The 17,848-nt window shown below is 35.7% G+C and overlaps 2 protein-coding genes across 2 annotated transcripts; one reads left to right on the top strand and one right to left on the bottom strand.

Annotated features, from left to right (window-relative positions):
- Window positions 1-1,028: 1,028 nt before the first annotated feature.
- LOC125824395 (uncharacterized) lies at window positions 1,029-10,157 on the top strand. The gene is made up of 11 exons (XM_049503765.1): window positions 1,029-1,424; window positions 4,561-4,683; window positions 5,029-5,125; window positions 5,213-5,248; window positions 5,733-5,920; window positions 6,012-6,114; window positions 6,438-6,619; window positions 6,713-6,790; window positions 7,057-7,159; window positions 8,014-8,107; window positions 9,612-10,157. The coding sequence occupies exons 1-11, from the start codon at window positions 1,111-1,113 to the stop codon at window positions 10,004-10,006; spliced, it is 1,713 nt and encodes a 570-aa protein (XP_049359722.1). The 5' UTR covers window positions 1,029-1,110; the 3' UTR covers window positions 10,007-10,157.
- A 733-nt stretch (window positions 10,158-10,890) lies between these two features.
- LOC125824462 (protein OS-9 homolog) lies at window positions 10,891-16,870 on the bottom strand. Its single transcript, XM_049503841.1, has 8 exons — window positions 16,647-16,870; window positions 15,373-15,449; window positions 14,613-14,813; window positions 14,452-14,523; window positions 12,934-13,049; window positions 12,555-12,621; window positions 12,369-12,475; window positions 10,891-11,373 (listed from the first exon to the last, which is right to left on the bottom strand). The coding sequence occupies exons 1-8, from the start codon at window positions 16,738-16,740 to the stop codon at window positions 11,163-11,165; spliced, it is 945 nt and encodes a 314-aa protein (XP_049359798.1). The 5' UTR covers window positions 16,741-16,870; the 3' UTR covers window positions 10,891-11,162.
- Window positions 16,871-17,848: the final 978 nt, after the last annotated feature.

The following is a 17,848-nucleotide window of genomic DNA, read 5'->3' as shown; positions in this document are numbered from 1 at the left end:
GTACTCCAACTCCGTAGGGTAGAGGTTCTACTCAGACAGTAGGCAGCTATGAGGGCCAGTGTTATGTTTTCCAGGGAGGCCTGAGGCTGAAATTTTCACTCGAGTCCTACAATCAAAGAAGCATAACAAGAATGGAGCCAATCAATACCATAAATAACATCGAAATCTAATCCATTAAATTTATATAAAGTTGAATAAGTAAACGGATATGCATTTTATATGATAATTTCATATGAAATACATTTGAATTGATTTGTATTAGGTCATGTAGGATGTGTATATCTACTTGTTCAACTCTATGCAAATTTAGATGTCTATTTATTCATACTCAAAATTGAAGAGTATTAATATTAGTTGAAATCAAATTAAATAACAGATTTATGTATTATGTATTACGTAAAATATGTATTGTTTATCTTTGTGCTTGTGAACATTCATAAATTAATATGACATAAAAATCAATAAGCAACAATATTCATCAAGCACCACAATGTTATAACTATCAAACTACAATAGAAGAGATGAAAGAAAACTTAGGATTAATGTCGCTCGAGTCATTTCCTTTCTTGTTGAATTCTCGAGCACTGTTTCGTATGGTGATAAGATAAATAAAGTTATGCAGGAATGAAATAAATAATTTTAGATTAATTAATATTTCTAATAAAATACATAATTGATGAAAAATATTTTATTCATAAACTCAAAAGCGAATCTCGCTACAAGTTCTCTCTAATTATTGCTAGTTTCTTCAATTAAAATAAGAAACCAAACTAAACAAGAACTAGAAAACTTATTCTAATATGAATTAGGACAAACAAATCCTAATTAGATATGAATCAAATAAATACTAAATAACAAATTCTAAACCACTTAAAATTCCTACTTCAGTTTTAAATTATTATTTCAACAGTAATTAAGTAATTCTATAATTTATCTCTAAATAAAAAATAAAAAAGGGGTCCCATGTTTTCGATATAGACCAGGTTTTCTTCACCAAAAAAACTTATGGACTTAAGCGTCCTATATATAAACAAGATTCCAACTCTTCTCTCCTAAGTTTAAAGACTTCAAGAATCCAACTTTTTACTATTTTCTCTGCAAAATAAGGATATGGGGTCTGCAAAATTGAAGATTGGAGGGGCATGGAGTGGTGTACTGGAAGTGGAATTGGAAGAATGGACAGTACTAATGTTAAGAGAAGAGGTAGCAAAAAGATCGGGTCATGGTGGAGGACCCGAAACAATTAACCTTATATGTGCTGGTAAATTGTTGAAAGATGGTGATGGAACTGAAAAATTGAGTCAATTGGGTGTTAGAAACAATGCAAAGATTTTGGCTTCAAGGGTTTCTGTTGATCAAGGAAAGTCTGTAAAGGAAGAGTCTTTGGCTGAGGAAGAACGTTCTACTAGGCTTTCAAGGCTAAAGTTAGTATCTTTTTGTCATTCTTTATGTTCTTTTGTTGAATCACTTGATGGGGTTGGGTGATCAGAGTGGAAGTAGTGACTTTTAATAGCTTGGAAGTAGTGTCTGATTTAGCTGCTAGTTTGGTATACATATAAAAGAAGAATAAGGCTAAATATAGCTTTTTTATGATCATTCTTTATGTTCTTTTCATGTTGTTCTCTTGATTCTATTATACTATGTGAGTTTTGTTTCTAAAGGGTGATCAAAGGCATGCTTAGCTTTTATCTTGGTGCACAAGATTGATTTTGATTTTTTAAAAAAAGTTTGTGTGTGTGTGTGTGTGTGTGATGGGGTGGGAGGAGGGAGTTTTTGTTGTTGTTCATCTTCTTCCTTATTTGAGGAAGAATGTTGCAGTAGGCTTTCAAGGCTACAGTCAGTTTTGTTTCTGAAGGGTGATCACAGTGAAAACTAGTGGCTTGCTTAGCTTTTATCTTGGTACATAAAATTGATTTTGATCATTGTTGTCTGTGTGTGTATGTTGGGGGGGGGGGGGGGTTCTTTAGTAGTATGATCAGAGTGAAAGACTGAAAGTAGTGTCTTGTTTAGCTTTTATCTTCGTACATAAAATTGATTTTGATTGTGATCATTGTTGTGTTTGGGTGTTTGGGGGACTCTGGTTCCTTTTTTGTTGTTGTTCAGCTTCTTCTTTATTTGTTGTATGTCTCCACTGAATTTGACTTGGGATTCTATTTGCTATGGGTGTGTGATCAGCATTCAGAGTGAAAGTAGGGCTTGACTTAGCTGCTATTTTGGTACATGTAAATTAATATTTGATTCTGATGGTGACTTGTGTTGCGTGTTTTCTGTTGTATTTCCACTGAGTTTGGGGATTCTAATAGTTGTGGTGTTGTGATCCTTTGGTAGTTTCTGATGATATAGTAGCAGCAAAATACATGTATATTAATCATCTTTGTCATTTCAATTACACCTTCCTTCGCAACATCACCATTGCTCCTAAATTGCACCTTCCTTCGCAACATCACCATTACTCCTAAATTGCACCTTCCTTCGCAACATCACCATTCTACCGCCAACATACCTTCTCAATTTAACAATTCACTTACCCAAAACACCACAGGCAAATCTCAACACCACTATAGTCACAAAATATACAGAAAAAGCCATCACGGCAACCACCTCTCAACTCTCATCTTCTTCATAAAGCACTCACCACAATTGTGAAAACAAAAGCTCAGTCTCTATTGCTATTGATGTAGGAAGATCAAGCTTGTCGTCAGAATTCACTCTCAAATTGGTAAAGGAATCTACCATTGGGTGAGGAAGGCCAAGTTCGTCATCAGAAACCTCCAAAAGATAGCCTATCTTCAAACTGTGACTCGTTGAATTCATCATCGAATCTTCCACCCCATTGCTTGTTTGCGGGGGGGGGGGGGGGGGTTCTCATAGAAGAGCTTTGGGAAATGAAAATTGGTTTTGTTATGGGTCAAGGAAAAAGAAGATGTGAAACACAGGGGAGGTGACGGACTTGCCGAAGAAGGGGAAGAAATAGTATGATCAGAGTGAAAGTAGTGTCTTGTTTAGCTTTTATCTTCATACATAGAATTGATTTTGATTGTGATCATTGTTGTGTTTGAGAGGCGGGGGCTCTGGTTCCTTTTTTGTTGTTGTTCAGCTTCTTCTTTATTTGTTGTATGTCTCCACTGAATTTGACTTGGGATTCTATTTGCTATGGGTTGTTAATTTTGTTTTTAAATAGTGTGAGTGGGGTCTGACTTAGCTGCTATTTTGGTACATGTAAAAATTACTATTTGATTCTGATGGTGACTTGCCTTGTGTGTTTTCTGTTGTATTTCCACTGAGTTTGGGGATTCTAATAGTTGTGGTGATCCTTTGGTAGTTTCTGATGATATGGTAGCAGCAACATACATGGATATTAATCATCTTTGTCAAAAAAAATACATGGATATTAATCATCTTTGTCATTTCAATTGCACCTTCCTTCGCAACACCACCATAGCTCTTGATTTTTTTCGCGACACCACCATTCTACTGCCAACACACCTTCTCAATTTAACAATTCACCTACACAAAAAACCACAGGCAAATCTCAACACCACTATAGTCATAAAATATACAGAAAAAGGCCATCACGACAACCACCATCTCCACCTCTCCACTCTCATCTTCTTCATAAAGCACTCACCACAATTGTGATAAGAACAACTCGGTTTCTACCTCTATCGATGTAGGAAGATCAAGCTCGTTTTCAGAATTCACTCTCAAATTGGTAGAGGAATCTACCATCGGGTGAGAAACGCCTAACTCGTCATCAAAAGCCTCCAAAAGATAGTCTAGCTTCAAACTATGACTCGTTGGATTCACATCAAATCTTCCACCCCATTGCTTGTGTGTGTGGTGGTTGGTGTGGGGGGGGGGGGGGGGGTTCTCATAGAAGAGCTTTGGGAAATGAAAATTGGTTTTGTTATGGGTCAAGGGTTTGGGCAGGACGTATTTATGCTCAAATTGACGGTGAAAAAGAATATGAGTGGAGATGGTAGTTGGGTGGAATGGAGAGAAGCTATTGAAAGAGGAAGGGGTAGGAGGGTTTGGCTATGCTCTTTGTGTTTTGGTGGAGGATTGCTGAAGAAGAAGAAAAGGGGGTGCAAGTGGAGTGATTATTGTGGATGAAGAAGTAGAAGAATGGATAAGGGGGCGAGGGTGGTTTTCTAAATGTTGTTTTTAATTTAAAAAAAAAATTAAATATCTCTTTTGTCCCCCGCCCCCTCCCCCCCCCCCCCAAAATCAGGCGTGTCTATCATACCCTGGTGTCTACGTCTACGAGATACACCTGTGCCAAGTAGAGGTTTCTATTTGACTATTGGTGGCAACTTTAATTGTCTATCGCTTATGGTAGCTATGATTTATATATGGAGGTTAGAGATTGGAATAGTGATTTACATTTTCTATATATTTCGCTGACATCCTTTTTTATGGTTTTGCTTTAATTTGCTTTCCTTCTTAGCATTGAAGTATACCTTTATTTCAATCCAGTCAACTGTGACTTCTCTGCCTGGATAGACATGTTTTCCTGTATTGTTCTTTTCTAGCTAACTACTGATATGATTGGAATTACAGGGCTGCTGCTGTTTCTCTGTCAGCGAGGCATGCGGATGGCTCATTACCTGTTGAAGATTTCAATCTGGAGCTCGAAAATCAGAGTGGACAAAAGGTGCAACTGGGATCTGAGACTGACCAGAGGTATGCAAAATTACTTTCCTAATTTATTTAGTTAACAAGCGTATTTCTTTTCCGCACTAGGAGTATTAGTATAATTTTTGAGTTGCTTATTCTTAGATCTGTAGTACTATCTGATTGTTTCTTTCGCTTCGTTTATCTATTATCTTGCTGTTACTACTGTATGTTATTACTGCTTATTTTTCATCTCTCCTTGAGCCGAGGGTACAACTTCTCTGAGTACACACTACCCTCCCCAGACCCCATTTGTGGAATTGGGTTTGTTGGTGTTGGTGTGACCTATTTAGTAAACAGTTTCATATTGACTATGAAACACAATCTGTTGATTCCTTTTTCTTTATTTTTTAGGGCAATAATGATGGGCCTCATGCTTCACGCAAATGCAAAAGCCTTGATGAGGAAGAAGAAATACAAGGAAGCACTAGAAGTGCTGACCATGGGAGAGGTTAATGCTAATCTTTTTCTTGCTTTTCACCGTGTTTATATAAACATCTTGTTGAATGCTCATACAGAAGCGGGTTCTTCTTTGCAGGAAGCTTTCTCTCTCTGCGACCAGAAACTCATCGAGGTGAGTTAGATTCTTTCTTCCAGAAAATTTAGTATTTATTAGTTTAAGCATTATTGTTATTAAAGATGAGAGCCATAAATGTTCATTATTTAATGATTAATGGAGAGTGGCTCACAATTTCTAAATGTGAATTCCTCACGGAATTGATGTGAAAAGTGACCTTGGACTTCTGCAACAATTAAAAAAAGTGACCTTGCACTTTTGAGTTATATAATATGGAAAAAGAAAGAAATCAAAGGTGATAAGATGATTTAATTTATTTATTGCAACAAAGTCATGGAACATGCCCTCCTTACTCTTCTCATATGGTTGTTTGATCTGAGTCTTTGTTGTCAGTCCTTGAATGGCCTTATCTTGTGAATAGTGCTTAGCATTTATAAAATGTATATTTCATTTTATGGCAAGACACTTTATTCACTGGTCTGTAGAAATTTGCTCCATAGCTGATATTTGATGATTCCACCCTTCCTCGTTGGCTTTTCAGATGGTTGACAATGTGCCCATTCTGCAAATAGATATGGTGTGGTGCTACTTTATGCTCCGAGATATCAGCTGGCTCTCAGTTGCAGGAGTCCGCCTTGCAAAAGCTAGGGAAGGGCTTGAGCGTTCTCATGGGAAGGAAGCGAGTCGTCTCAGACTGCTTCAAAAAGGACGTTATCCGGAGATTGCCCTGTGAGTAAACCCTCCAAAACAGATTGATACTGCTTGTGTATAATGCAGGAACATTATTTGAAAATTTGTTGCTTCCATATCTTCTTTCTAGACATTTGAGGCTGGAGCTGCTAGAAGGAGTAGTGGCATATCATAGCAATCAGACTGAAAAATCTAGAAAGTCCTTGACATCTGCTCAAACAAAGTTTTTGCAGGTTAGCCTGTCTTTCTTTGTAAAGCTGATGATAGTTGGCTCTTTCCATTTTCACTAATAGACAGATATTTGGAAAATATTTTAGTTCTTGTAAGAGATAATATATTCACCTCCAGTGTCTACTTTTGCTTCAATTTCTATCTAGTTATTCATGCATGAGCACATGTGTTCATGCGCTGCTTGTGATGCTGACTTATTAGTCTATTGAATTTACATACACATCTATTACTTCTCTTCTTTGGGATATCAGCTGCTGTTCCTTCTCTGTTTGGTTAATTCTTCATAAACAGTTAAACCATTTTTTTGTCTTTCTTTAAAAAACAGCTTCAAATTCCAGATGAAGCTTTGTCCTTACTTTTGGGTATGGGCTACAAAGAACGGGATTCCAAGAGAGCACTGCGCATGAACAACCAAGTAGTAGAAAATGCTGTTGATTTTCTTGTTGAAGAGAAAGAAAAGAAAGCAAGGAAAAGGGTGGATGACCTTAAGCGGCAGAAGGAGATCATGTGAGTTCATCTTTGTTTAAAATATAATTCCTTTCTGTATTTCATTAAGATTAGACACATTTATCAAATGTATCTCTACCATATTAACTGTAGGGAGCAAAAGTGTTATGGAACGACTCCCCTTGGAAAAGCTGTTGATATCGAGAGGCTGAATGAATTGGTGTCAATTGGGTAAGTAAGACTTGTATCACAGGATCTTTCGTGTGGGGACGTTCCATGTATCCCTTGCATAGGACAATTTGACTGAAACTACTTTTTAAGATCATAACTCATTACTAACTCTGGATCTGAAAATCTGAAGGAGAGCTTTTTCGGCTATCAAACAGTACATTTGGTTGATAAACCAGAGTGACTGAGCTTCTTTTATCCTAAGTCAGGCTTATGTTGAGTCTTGACTGGACTGATATTTAAAACTCATTCATATTCCTGAATGCCAGGTTTGAGAAAGAGCTTGCTGCAGAAGCACTTCGACGAAATGAAAATGACACACAAAAGGCTTTGGATGACTTGACAAATCCAGAAGCTAATTCTTCGATACAGGTAAATTTCCTGGCATGAATAAATGTCCACGTGAAGCTATTAGTGGATTACTTACCCAGGTATAAATTGCTGATTGAATTTTATTACAAGTTTATAATTTGGGAATTGGTTGGGTTGTGTTCCTACCAGTTAATTCTACCTAGGTTTGCAGATCAGCTGCAGCAAATGCTTGTCAAAAAGTGTTTGAATGCCCTAGGAACTTCTTTAGGAAAAGGAATATGCAAAATAGTGATCAATCAAATATTACAAAGTGCTGGTGATTATTATCGTTAGAGGTAGACCAAGAGAAATCTCTAGTGGTTCTACTTTTTTTTTAAAAAAAAATCTGAAGAACTAATATTATCTAGAAGTATCAGAAAGATGGGTCGGGGTCTCTTGCTCTTCTGATTTAGACAAACTCAAAATAAACAACTGGCAAGTTTGATGAATGGCAGTAGTCAACTCATAAATACTTTTGACACCAACTTGACGTTTACTAGTCATATGGACACCTTTGTAAATACTTTTGATACCAACTTGATGTCTACTAATGAAAGTTTGACTTCTTGAAAAAAACAATGGGCTAGCTTGATAATTAGTTAATTTAATAAAATGGGAATAAGCACCTGATTTTTCTGGGACCGTGCAATTGGAAAAATTCAACCATTTACTTATTCAATGAGACAGTTGTATTTGCCGCATGGTAGATTGCCCGTGCTTCGACGATTCCTGTACTAGTGGAATGGAATGACTCTTTGATATAGTTGAAAATGGTGCAGAGAAAATAGGATTTATCAATTTCTGGTGTTCTGACTTGCAGTGCTTATTTATCAAATAATATCTCTGGTTATATGCCTCTTCTTTTCGTAATGCAGATACATATTGAGTCTAGGAAGAAGAAAAGATTGCGTCAAGCAGCCAATGCTTCAATTGAAGAACTTGTATCCATGGGTTTCCCCAGAGAAGCAGGTATCTAGTATTTGTTAAATTCATCCTGAATTAAGTTCTTATCCATGATCCTTTTTTTTAGTAACTGCCTGGTTTTCTTAATTTTGAGGTGAGCGTTTTGTTGTGTGGCATTGCCGTATTAGCGCTTAGGGTTCAGTAAAGCGAGTTCACTGGGATCCCGTTTGCTTTAGCTTTAAAAAGTTGACACATTACCTTTTAGGGACTCACAAATCCAACAACAACAACAACAACAACAACAACATACCTAGTGTAATCACCTCCCCGATACTTCTTCGACCTACCTCTACCTCTCTCATACCCACTATAGCCAACCTCTCATACCTCTTCACTAGGGCGTCTCTGCATCTCCTCTTCACATGTCCGAACCATCTCAGCCTCACCTCTCTCATTGTGTCCGCCACGGGGCCAATTCCACATTGTTGACAAATAGTTAGAAAGATCTTAGAATGACAAAAGTGGCTAAGACAGAACTGTTCACTTAAACTGATCTTGTTAATTCTATTAACATTTCATTTTATTTCCAGTAATAACTTTTTGACCTATCATTCTTCCATAAAAAGTGATTATTTTAAGTGTTGATTTTGTAACATGATGGGTAGAATAAATTCCAAGAAATGTATTTGAGTGAAAAAGCAGAAGAATTATTAAGGATTGTAGGCAAGAAGGTCTCTACCAGTCCTCGGCCACCAAATAAAAAGGAAAAGGACAAAAAGATGTAGGGCCTTATGTACCCAGATATTGGTGGAATTTCATGAATTGTGCTTTCACCCGTTGGTTAGGTAGTTTTTGAGGTTAATGCAGTAGTTAGCAGACCTTTTGGAGTTACGTTATGGTTTGTGGGTGTGTGGAGGGGGTGTTAAGTTGTCCACAATAGTTGTGGGATGTGGGATTAGTCTCCTTGCATGATTTTGAACAATTCTCACCTCATGAGCTACCTTTTGGCATTGAGTTAAGTTAAGCCCAATGTCCAGTTCTTCACAAAAGGGAACACCAATCTCATGACAGCATCAAGGAATAAATCGAGTAGACGACCTTTAAAATTTAACACTTGCAAAAACTCTGTATACGAGGATCGCCATTGCCTCAAAGAAGAATATCATGTAAGAATTTATCTGATTGGGCTGTTTAAAATGGTTTTGGCAGCCAAGAAGTTCTTTCAGTCTCTGGAGTCTCCGTACTTGGTGACCGTGTTTTCTATAATTGCCCTATCCTAAGCCTTGGTGGACGGAGTTACCTATCTGGTTTTGGTGGGAGGTGACAGGTATCTCGTGAAATCAGTCGAGATGCGCGCAAGCTGGCCCAGACAGCACGGTTATAAAAAAAAAAGATTGGTTTCTGTCATGCTCAATGATCGTGATAAGCTGCTGCCTGCTGGAAATTCACTACTAGTTAATTAGAAGTCATGAACTCTCATTTGCTTTCATTTCTTGAAGTAGGATAATCTAATTTAATATGGTCGTCATTTGAGCTGACATAATAATATAAAATGGTTTTGTTTTGGCAGCGGCTGCAGCTATTCGCAGCCTTGGCACACGTCAAGCAGCGATAGATCATCTGCTTCAAGGAACAAGTAATACTGCTGCAGCAGGAGATCACAATGTAGACAATACTCTTCCCAACGACCAGGGAGGAGATGGAATTGCAAATGATCCTCTATCTAATGACCAAAGTGAAGATGGATCAGGTACTAACGCAGGCTCAAGTAGTGATGGAGGTCCAAGTCATAACAAAGTTGAGACGCGTGATGTAGAAATGGAAGATGAGATTACTGGCGAATTACTAAAAGGAGATGCTTACTCTGACTACGACATTGAGGTCACGGAAGAAGGTGAAGCTATAAACGAGTACTTAGCTTTAATGACCGTAGGAGTTAACGTAGAGATTGGTTCATCGTCATAGTTAAAAGTACAATACATGTTGAGAATTGTCCGTATTCGTAGTTTAAAGTACAGTACACTTTAACAAAAACTTGAATAGTTTGCTGTGAATAGAACACATATAATCTTATATATATATATATAGCCTAATAATCCTTGATAGGTTTTGAATAGTTCCCTTTCAAAGGAAAGAGTGATGCCTTGCGTTTCCTTTTTGTTAAATTATTTTGCGTTTATGGTGCAGAGTTTTGTTACTCTGTCAACTTCCTCTGGGTCCTGATTCGGAGATGGATTTAGGATTAAAGCTCTATGAGTTAAATCTTTAAGTTTTTTAGCATTGAATCTGTTATATTTAAAAATTATGGATTCAAATCTTACTATGTGTTGTAACAATAGGGAATTTTTGTACAAATTTACGAGTCATGTTCTAGTGGATGCTCAATAATTTGTTTTTTAAAGACAAAAACAAGAGCTAGAAAAATAGCTTGACGTCATGATGATAGAAAGCTTAACCCCTCATGTTCAAGACTTTGGGTGTGTTCACTGTTCAGTATGGAAGAAAATATTTTTCACAAAATGTTTTACAATTTTTTCATGTTTGATTAGTTCAAAAATTTTGAAAAATATTTTCGTTAAACAAATTCTTAAAACGAGGTTTCCAAAACAAGTTCACAAGTGACATTCTACATTAACTATGTTTTTTTATTTACGTACCCAGCACAAGAAAGAAAGTAAGAAACCCGCTTATTTTCCTACGATGTACCTTCTGTTTCTTGCTTTCCTTTTTCCTTTTGAATTTAGATTTCTTCTCTTTAGAGGGGATGAGGTCTTTGGTTTAAAAACAAACCAGGAAAAACTCTGCAATTACGTTCACCATACAACAAATTAAAGATAAAATAGAATGTGAATAAAGCAATTGGAATTTTGAAAGTAGTGCACAATCTTTGAGAATGCTTGAGCTAAAATGCACATCTTATATTATAACATTAGGGTCATGTTTCCTCAACAAATCTGACTTCTATCCCTGTACCTTAAGAAAATGTGTTGTACCTTTCAAAAAAGTTCTATACTGAATCAGATAAACAAGTAGAAAAAGAGTTGAGGCTTAGCAGCTTGATATCGATAAGTCGATGAATGTAACATTTCGGCAGTAAATTCCTTCATAGGTCATGTATGTATTATGTTGCTACGGTGATATTTTCATCATCTGAATTGTCTTCCTCCGCTCTCCCGTGCTCGTCTGAATCAATCGAAGGCTGATACACTGAGCCTGTCACCATGGCGATCTTTTCATTTTCAAAGTTATCTTCAACTTTCGTTTCTCTGAAATCTTTTGGAAGTGTATTACAGTTAATGGTATGCCACACTGGCCTTTCTTCTTGAAAGAGCCTGCATAGAACAATTAACAATCAGAGCAAATGCTGACAACAAGAAGTCAACAACATACCTAGTGTAATCCCACAAGTGGTGTTTGGGGAGGGAAGTGTGTACACAGACCTTACCCCTACCTTGGGAGGTAGAGAGGCTGTTTCCGAAATCAGAGCAATGCTGACGACCAGAGAAAATGAGTTGTCCTTGTGCTTATATGGAGAACAGGCTATAAATGTCAAGATAACCAAACCTAAATGATTGCATAGCAATAATGCTAACATTCAGAAACATTTAAGAGTAGTTGTTAAGTGTTCAATGGAGTAACCTAGTGAATTCTTTCTATTTAAAATTGATCTATCAAAGACATACTTTTGAAGTCCAGCATAATGCATCAATCTGAGGGAGGAACTTTGTTCATTATCCAAATATATACAAATCTTGAGTATGAAAATATCAACTACACAACCAAGCATCAAATCCCACAAGTGTAGTTCTCACAAAAAGGTGGCCACATAAGGTGGGGGTAAGGTCTGTGTACACACCACCCTCCCCATACTCCATTTGTGGGATAACACTGGGTTTGTTATTGTTATTAAGACTATCAGAAAATACCAAGACAACTAAGATTGGAGAAAAGAATGAAAAATTATTTGATTCCTACACCATCACAGCATGTTTGATGTGGTGGTCTGCTGACTTTGACTGAGACCTATAATAAGCATGCGTTTTCAGCTTATGGTACTTCTTGATGAATGCTTTTGACCAGCGTTTTACTAACATGAAAAACAACTGGATTTCCACTTCCTACCTAGAAAAGTCTCCGATTTCTCAATACGTCAGCAGCAGATAGTAAGTTACTAATGGAAGCTAGTATTGAAATAAATATAAACAGCAACCAGAAATAACAGACAACCCAGAAAGGATGACTTGTTGCCGTCATCAGCAGCGATAAGAGAGAAATTGAACAAAAAATCAGGAGTAACTTTCTTTAAAAATCAAGGAGAATAACTTACGGGTGTTTGCAGAGGGTTGGGCAGTGTACGGTGAGAGCGTACTTGCAGGTGGACAATTCAGTTATAGAGCTTATCATTGCTCTAGGCTCTGAGCAAACAAACCTCACCTGGAATTGAGTCCATCAGAAATATAGAATTTTTGGATAAAAAAGACAAATAGCAAAAAGCAAAAGAATAGCTTCATACCTCTGTCTGTCGTTTTTCATTTGTTAAATCACATACGGTTCCGTTAGTATATATATGAGCATGATATCTACAGAAGTCAAGGGGTTGGAGAAATTAATTATTCTGAAGGAGAAATTAATTATTCTGAAGAAGAAATTAAAAATTTTAATCCATCCACACATCAGGCATTGTGCTTCAAGTTCGAGAAAGACTTCCCAAAAATTTCTAAAATTGAATAAATGTAAGATAATAGTTGTTTTCTGTAGTCAAGTACTTATGTGAAACTTGAAACTGAAGAGCCTTTGCTTTTAATTGTGGTTCGCAGACTCACTATGTACCCAAGGTTTATAATAGAAGCTCTTTCCAAGCCAGTTAGTAACTCACAGTTTGATATCCATACCTTTGTGATGCATCTTTCGAACGGGGATCCTTTAGTACTGAATTATCTGAGTGCTTCTGATGATAAGCTGCGGTAGCCTCAGCATCATAATAACCCAAGATAAATTCTTGAACCAACTGAAAGCACATAACAAATATTTTCTTTGATCAGAGAATACACTTTTTAACAAGGCAAATAATTGATCAACAATGCATATACTACCATTTCATTTTATTTGACCTAGTTTTATCAGACACTAAGTTTAAGAATATAAAGAAGATTTTGTAGTCTTTTGGTTTTAAAGTAATAGGATTGCCGACAATATCCTTTGAATGTAGTGGTCTTAACCATGCCAGATCGTTTTTATAAGGAGTTGTCATTAAGGATAAAGTGAGAATGTTGAAATATAAAAAAATACTAAATATAGAAAAAGACACTTTTTTTAAAACAAACTAAAAAGAAAAGTAAAACAAATATATTAATACGGAGAGAGTAAAAGATACTCCTATGTACATGAAAACAGTATGCAGGCTATGATGAACCAAGAAATGCAATTGCTCAATAAACATCCTCCCTCCATATGTTTGACCTACTTTTTTCTCCAATAAATATGTTTGTGCTACCTTCTATTTTCATCATCCCAATAATTCAAAATCTATACTTGAATGAGAAACCCAACAAGTTCAAGATGTAAAGTCATTCAATTTATTACTACATCATAATATTTTGATTTTGATATGACGTCTCTATACTCTTCACATCTTTCAACTATTATCTTTTCAATTACAATATAATCTGCATAAAAGAAAAGATATGACAGAACAAACAGTTTAGTTCCATTTGCAAACTTACAGGCAATCCTTAAAGTCTAGTAAATCATCTGTCTTCTATAGATGTAAAAATTACCAAAAAGCAGCAAGAACAAGAAATTTTCGGAACATATAAGAAATAGGCTATTAATTCTTTTTTCCTAAATTTCCAGCTCAGAAAGCGTTGCCTCAAAGATTTTGGCATCACCCACTGGACCTGGATATAGTCAGAAATCTATACTAGATCTTCTTGGCTATTTCAAAGTCGAATATAACAGCTCATTCAACTTCACCACCATGAAAGTCAACATGAGTCATACCAAATGGGAGGGGAGGATGGGATGGTCTAGTGGTCGAGAAACGGGAGTAACTACATAGAGATTCTCGGTTCAAATCCCAGCCATAGCACTTAGTGTGACATCATTTGCTATGGTCTTTGCTGTCTTGGTGGGTAGGATTACCTTTGGCAACATATGTGGCTGTACATGCTGCCCAGTGGATTAATCAAGGTGTGCAGGGGGGGAGGAAGTAGTTTTAGATTATCCAATGTCAGTATCTGATCCTTTGAATTTTCCAAAACCAACCCACCCCTAATCACATGACAGGAGCTTTAGCAAGGCAACAAAGACTCAGCCAATTAAATATTTAAAATATTCTTGGTGCAAAAAACAAAAGGTTACTCTGAGAAATCATGCCTGAAGAACACACTTAAAAGTGAAGTAAAACATACCTTTTCATCCTCCAAATGAACTTGCCTCAACTTCTTCTCATAACAGAATTCATATGACCACCACCCTTCTTGCTGTAGAAAAGTTTGATAGTGCATGATAATAGAAAAAATTAGACTACTTCTTCATCAAGTGGTAAGGGAAGAGCTAGATGGATTCTCACCCTGACAAGGCATTTATCCTTCAGTACTTCAAGTAGTTCATCTGGCGTCTTCAACTTGATGCGTTTCTCAGTGTCCACAACCAAACTGCTTATATTGGTTGTCACTGGTTTACCAATCTTCGGTTTATCGACTTTAGGCAAATAACAGAGGAACTTCTCCCCGTTTTTGTTGGGCATAAGAATAGTTTCCTGGTCATCATCCTGCAAAACAGAGTGCACCAGTACATAAGATTTGTAGAGTGATCATACATGTAAATTTACCCTCCATCTCATCATTATTTACTCAGAATATCAGGTCAAATTTCTGTTTGCATCCCCCTTCAACAGGTTGCATACAAAATTAATGAAAGTATCAGTTGCACTTTTCCCTCAGGTACCAAAGAAGCCTAAATGTTCTCAAATTTATCCCACAGTTCATAACCCTCAAGTTACCAGTGTCACCACTAAAGGATCCTAAAGGTGGTACTATACTTCAAATACATTGCTCAAAAGAGGCTGTTCAGCATGCTTCCCAGTTCCCAATGTAATCTTATACGTATGACTAACATAGATTTAAATTCTTAATTGTAGTTTCAAGAACAGTAGACTCTAAAATTATTCATGTGTTTTAGCGCGTCGTGTACTTGCCAGTTTTACATCCACTTCTTAGAATCCTATTTATAATTAAAGATCATCTTTTATTGCAAGCATATAAAGTTTTTGAAGTGCATAGTGTGCCTATGAATATGTAAAAAGGTGAGAGATATGACAAATAACTTACCGGTTGGAAAGGTGAGTCTTCTGAATGAAACTCAACCTTATATTTTGGTTCTTTAGAACTTTGACTGAATGATGCGCCTGACACAAACAGGAATGAATGACAAGAATTACAACCTAATAGTAGCAAATAATAATCATTCTGGAAAGTACTCTAGTTTGAGCAAGATGTAAACTTTGCCAGCACTAGTGTAATCAAGTGAACAGAAAGGCCGCTGGCTTTTCCTTTTTCATTCAAGAACAATAATTTAAGGGTGTGAACAATCGAGTTTCTCTTTTCGTGACTACCCTGTAGGTCACACTTAAACACGTGGAAACAGCCTCTTTTTGGAAATGCAAGCGGAAGACTGTGAACGATATACACCTCTTCCCCTACCCCAACACTAGATATGGGGGGCACTTGGTGCACGGAGTACGCCTACCTCCCTTGCCAGCTCAAGCTAATATTCCCAGCTATTAGTTAATGCTTCTATTACTAAAAATTTAGAGTATCAACCAGTTAAAGCTTTTTCCTTTTTTTTGTGTAATTCTATTAACCAATTTCAGTTATTGTAATAATCATTCTAAAACACAAAAAAGAAGAAGAACTAAGCCTAGAAATCAAAGGTAAACAAACACTAAACAGGATTATTAACCTAGTATTGTTGGATCATTATTTCTCTTTCCCAATCATGCTTCATTAACAACACGCCTAAAATTCTTACCTCCCGTTTGACCATCGATTTTGAAGTTGAAACTTGAAAATTTGAGCTTTTGAAATTGCGATTTTGGAATTTGAAGTTATGTTTAGACATGAATTTTAGTTGGAAAAAAATTGAAGTTTTGCAAGTGTAAGTCCCAAAAACCCAAAACATGACCCTTTTTTTTATAACCAGGTGTCCGGGTCAACTTGTACGCACCCCGACTAATTCCACGGATACCTTCTATCACCTATCAGCAACAAGTACCAGATAACTATATTCTTAGTCACCTGACCATTTTTGTCTCTTTGGAATTTGAACTGAGACTGATCACTAGGCCACACCCTTGGATACAGAACTTGAAAATATTTGAAGATAATTTTTAAAATCTACAATCAACTAGCTAATTATCGAATGATCTCTCTAAATTAAGCAAATACTGAGCTACATAATCCAACACGAACAAAAATATTTACAAACTAAACTTTAAAATTCATTTTTTATTACAATTAACACATCAACAATGGACTTTAAATTAATTTTTTTTTTCCATTTAGCATTGAAATAACAAAGAAAGTACTTGAGATTTTGGGTATACCTGCGTGAACAGATAATATCTGAGAGGAAGTGACGACGCCGTATAAGAGATTAATGGAGAAAATTAGAACAATCAAACACCATACCGATCTCATCTTCTTCTTTTCTCTGGTTTTTTTTTTCGCCCCAAATTGAAACCCTAATTATGGTGTAGAATATGATACAGTGGTCTGCGAAACAGAGAATTTCTTGCTTGTTGACTATACTGTTTATTTTGTTCAAATAGTAGAAATGACGATCATAAATTATCTGGTTTTAACTTGACGCGAAATATAAAAAAAAAATTAAACCTTATAATCATAAATTAAAACATATAATCTAAATATATTTTAATTTTGTGACATATCAAGTAAAAAGTTAGAAATAAAAAATTATTATTATTAAGAATAGATTTTTAAAAAAAAAGCATATTCTACAATATTAGATGACATATTCTAGCCAATCAAGTTGGAGCTTATCATTAGATGAACGTGAATTGACCAATCAAATCACATAGTTGTAACTTATACCACTTTTTATAAACTATATATATCATTAATACGGATCTGCATAATTCATAAAAGGGACAAAATGAAAATACAGAAGAGAGCTCGTAAATTGAATGTCATAAATTTCTCTATAAGCTATAAATTTAAGTTCAGGTTCATAAGATTAAATTACTTATTCGTAAAATTTATATTCATTATTCATGACAAGTTTGATAACTACCGAGATATTCGTGATGAATAATTCAAACTTTTGATTTTAATCAAAATCGACTTAGACTTGATCATAAAACTCCTACACGTTAAATATGGAGAATCCTATTAAAAACATGAATATATGAACACTTTTAGAAATATTAATTAAACTTTTGTCATTTATTAAAATACTTTACGATAGATAAAATTATTAATTCTATTATCCTCTCCAAATAAAATGTGTGCTCCATTTGAGGCATCCATTGCTTTTTTAAGTCTTGTGAAAGTGAAATTCTCTAAAGGGATTTTGTTATATGATTGTGATGTTGAGTTATATGATTAGGATTATATAGTTTTTTTCTTGTCTTTAGTTTTGTTTAAGTTCAACAAGTAAATAATTAAATTTATTTCAGCCTTTTGTGTATTGATGTTTTTTTTTTTTTTGTTTTATCATAAAGTTGAAACAACTTTAAAAAGAAGCTGGTGATTTTGTTTTTCTAGCATGTTTTAATAATATGAGTAT

The sequence above is a fragment of the Solanum verrucosum genome, unplaced genomic scaffold (assembly GCF_900185275.1).
Source record: "Solanum verrucosum unplaced genomic scaffold, falcon-dt-bn FXZP01000022.1, whole genome shotgun sequence".
Lineage (NCBI taxonomy): Eukaryota > Viridiplantae > Streptophyta > Magnoliopsida > Solanales > Solanaceae > Solanum > Solanum verrucosum.
This window is presented reverse-complemented; position numbering and strand designations above follow the sequence as displayed.

What these genes read in the sequence shown, in the direction of transcription:
- LOC125824395 (XM_049503765.1), top strand. Translation starts at nt 1,111, where the DNA reads ATGGGGTCTGCAAAATTGAAGATTGGAGGGGCATGGAGTGGTGTACTG. An exon ending in GCGACCAGAAACTCATCGAG is followed by an intron (nt 5,249 to 5,732) that starts GTGAGTTAGATT and finishes TTGGCTTTTCAG; the next exon opens with ATGGTTGACAATGTGCCCAT. An exon ending in AAGCTAATTCTTCGATACAG is followed by an intron (nt 7,160 to 8,013) that starts GTAAATTTCCTG and finishes TTCGTAATGCAG; the next exon opens with ATACATATTGAGTCTAGGAA.
- LOC125824462 (XM_049503841.1), bottom strand. Translation starts at nt 16,740, where the DNA reads ATGAGATCGGTATGGTGTTTGATTGTTCTAATTTTCTCCATTAATCTC. An exon ending in AGGATAAATGCCTTGTCAGG is followed by an intron (nt 14,524 to 14,612) that starts GTGAGAATCCAT and finishes ACTTTTCTACAG; the next exon opens with CAAGAAGGGTGGTGGTCATA. An exon ending in CCAACCCTCTGCAAACACCC is followed by an intron (nt 11,374 to 12,368) that starts GTAAGTTATTCT and finishes TGTTCTATGCAG; the next exon opens with GCTCTTTCAAGAAGAAAGGC.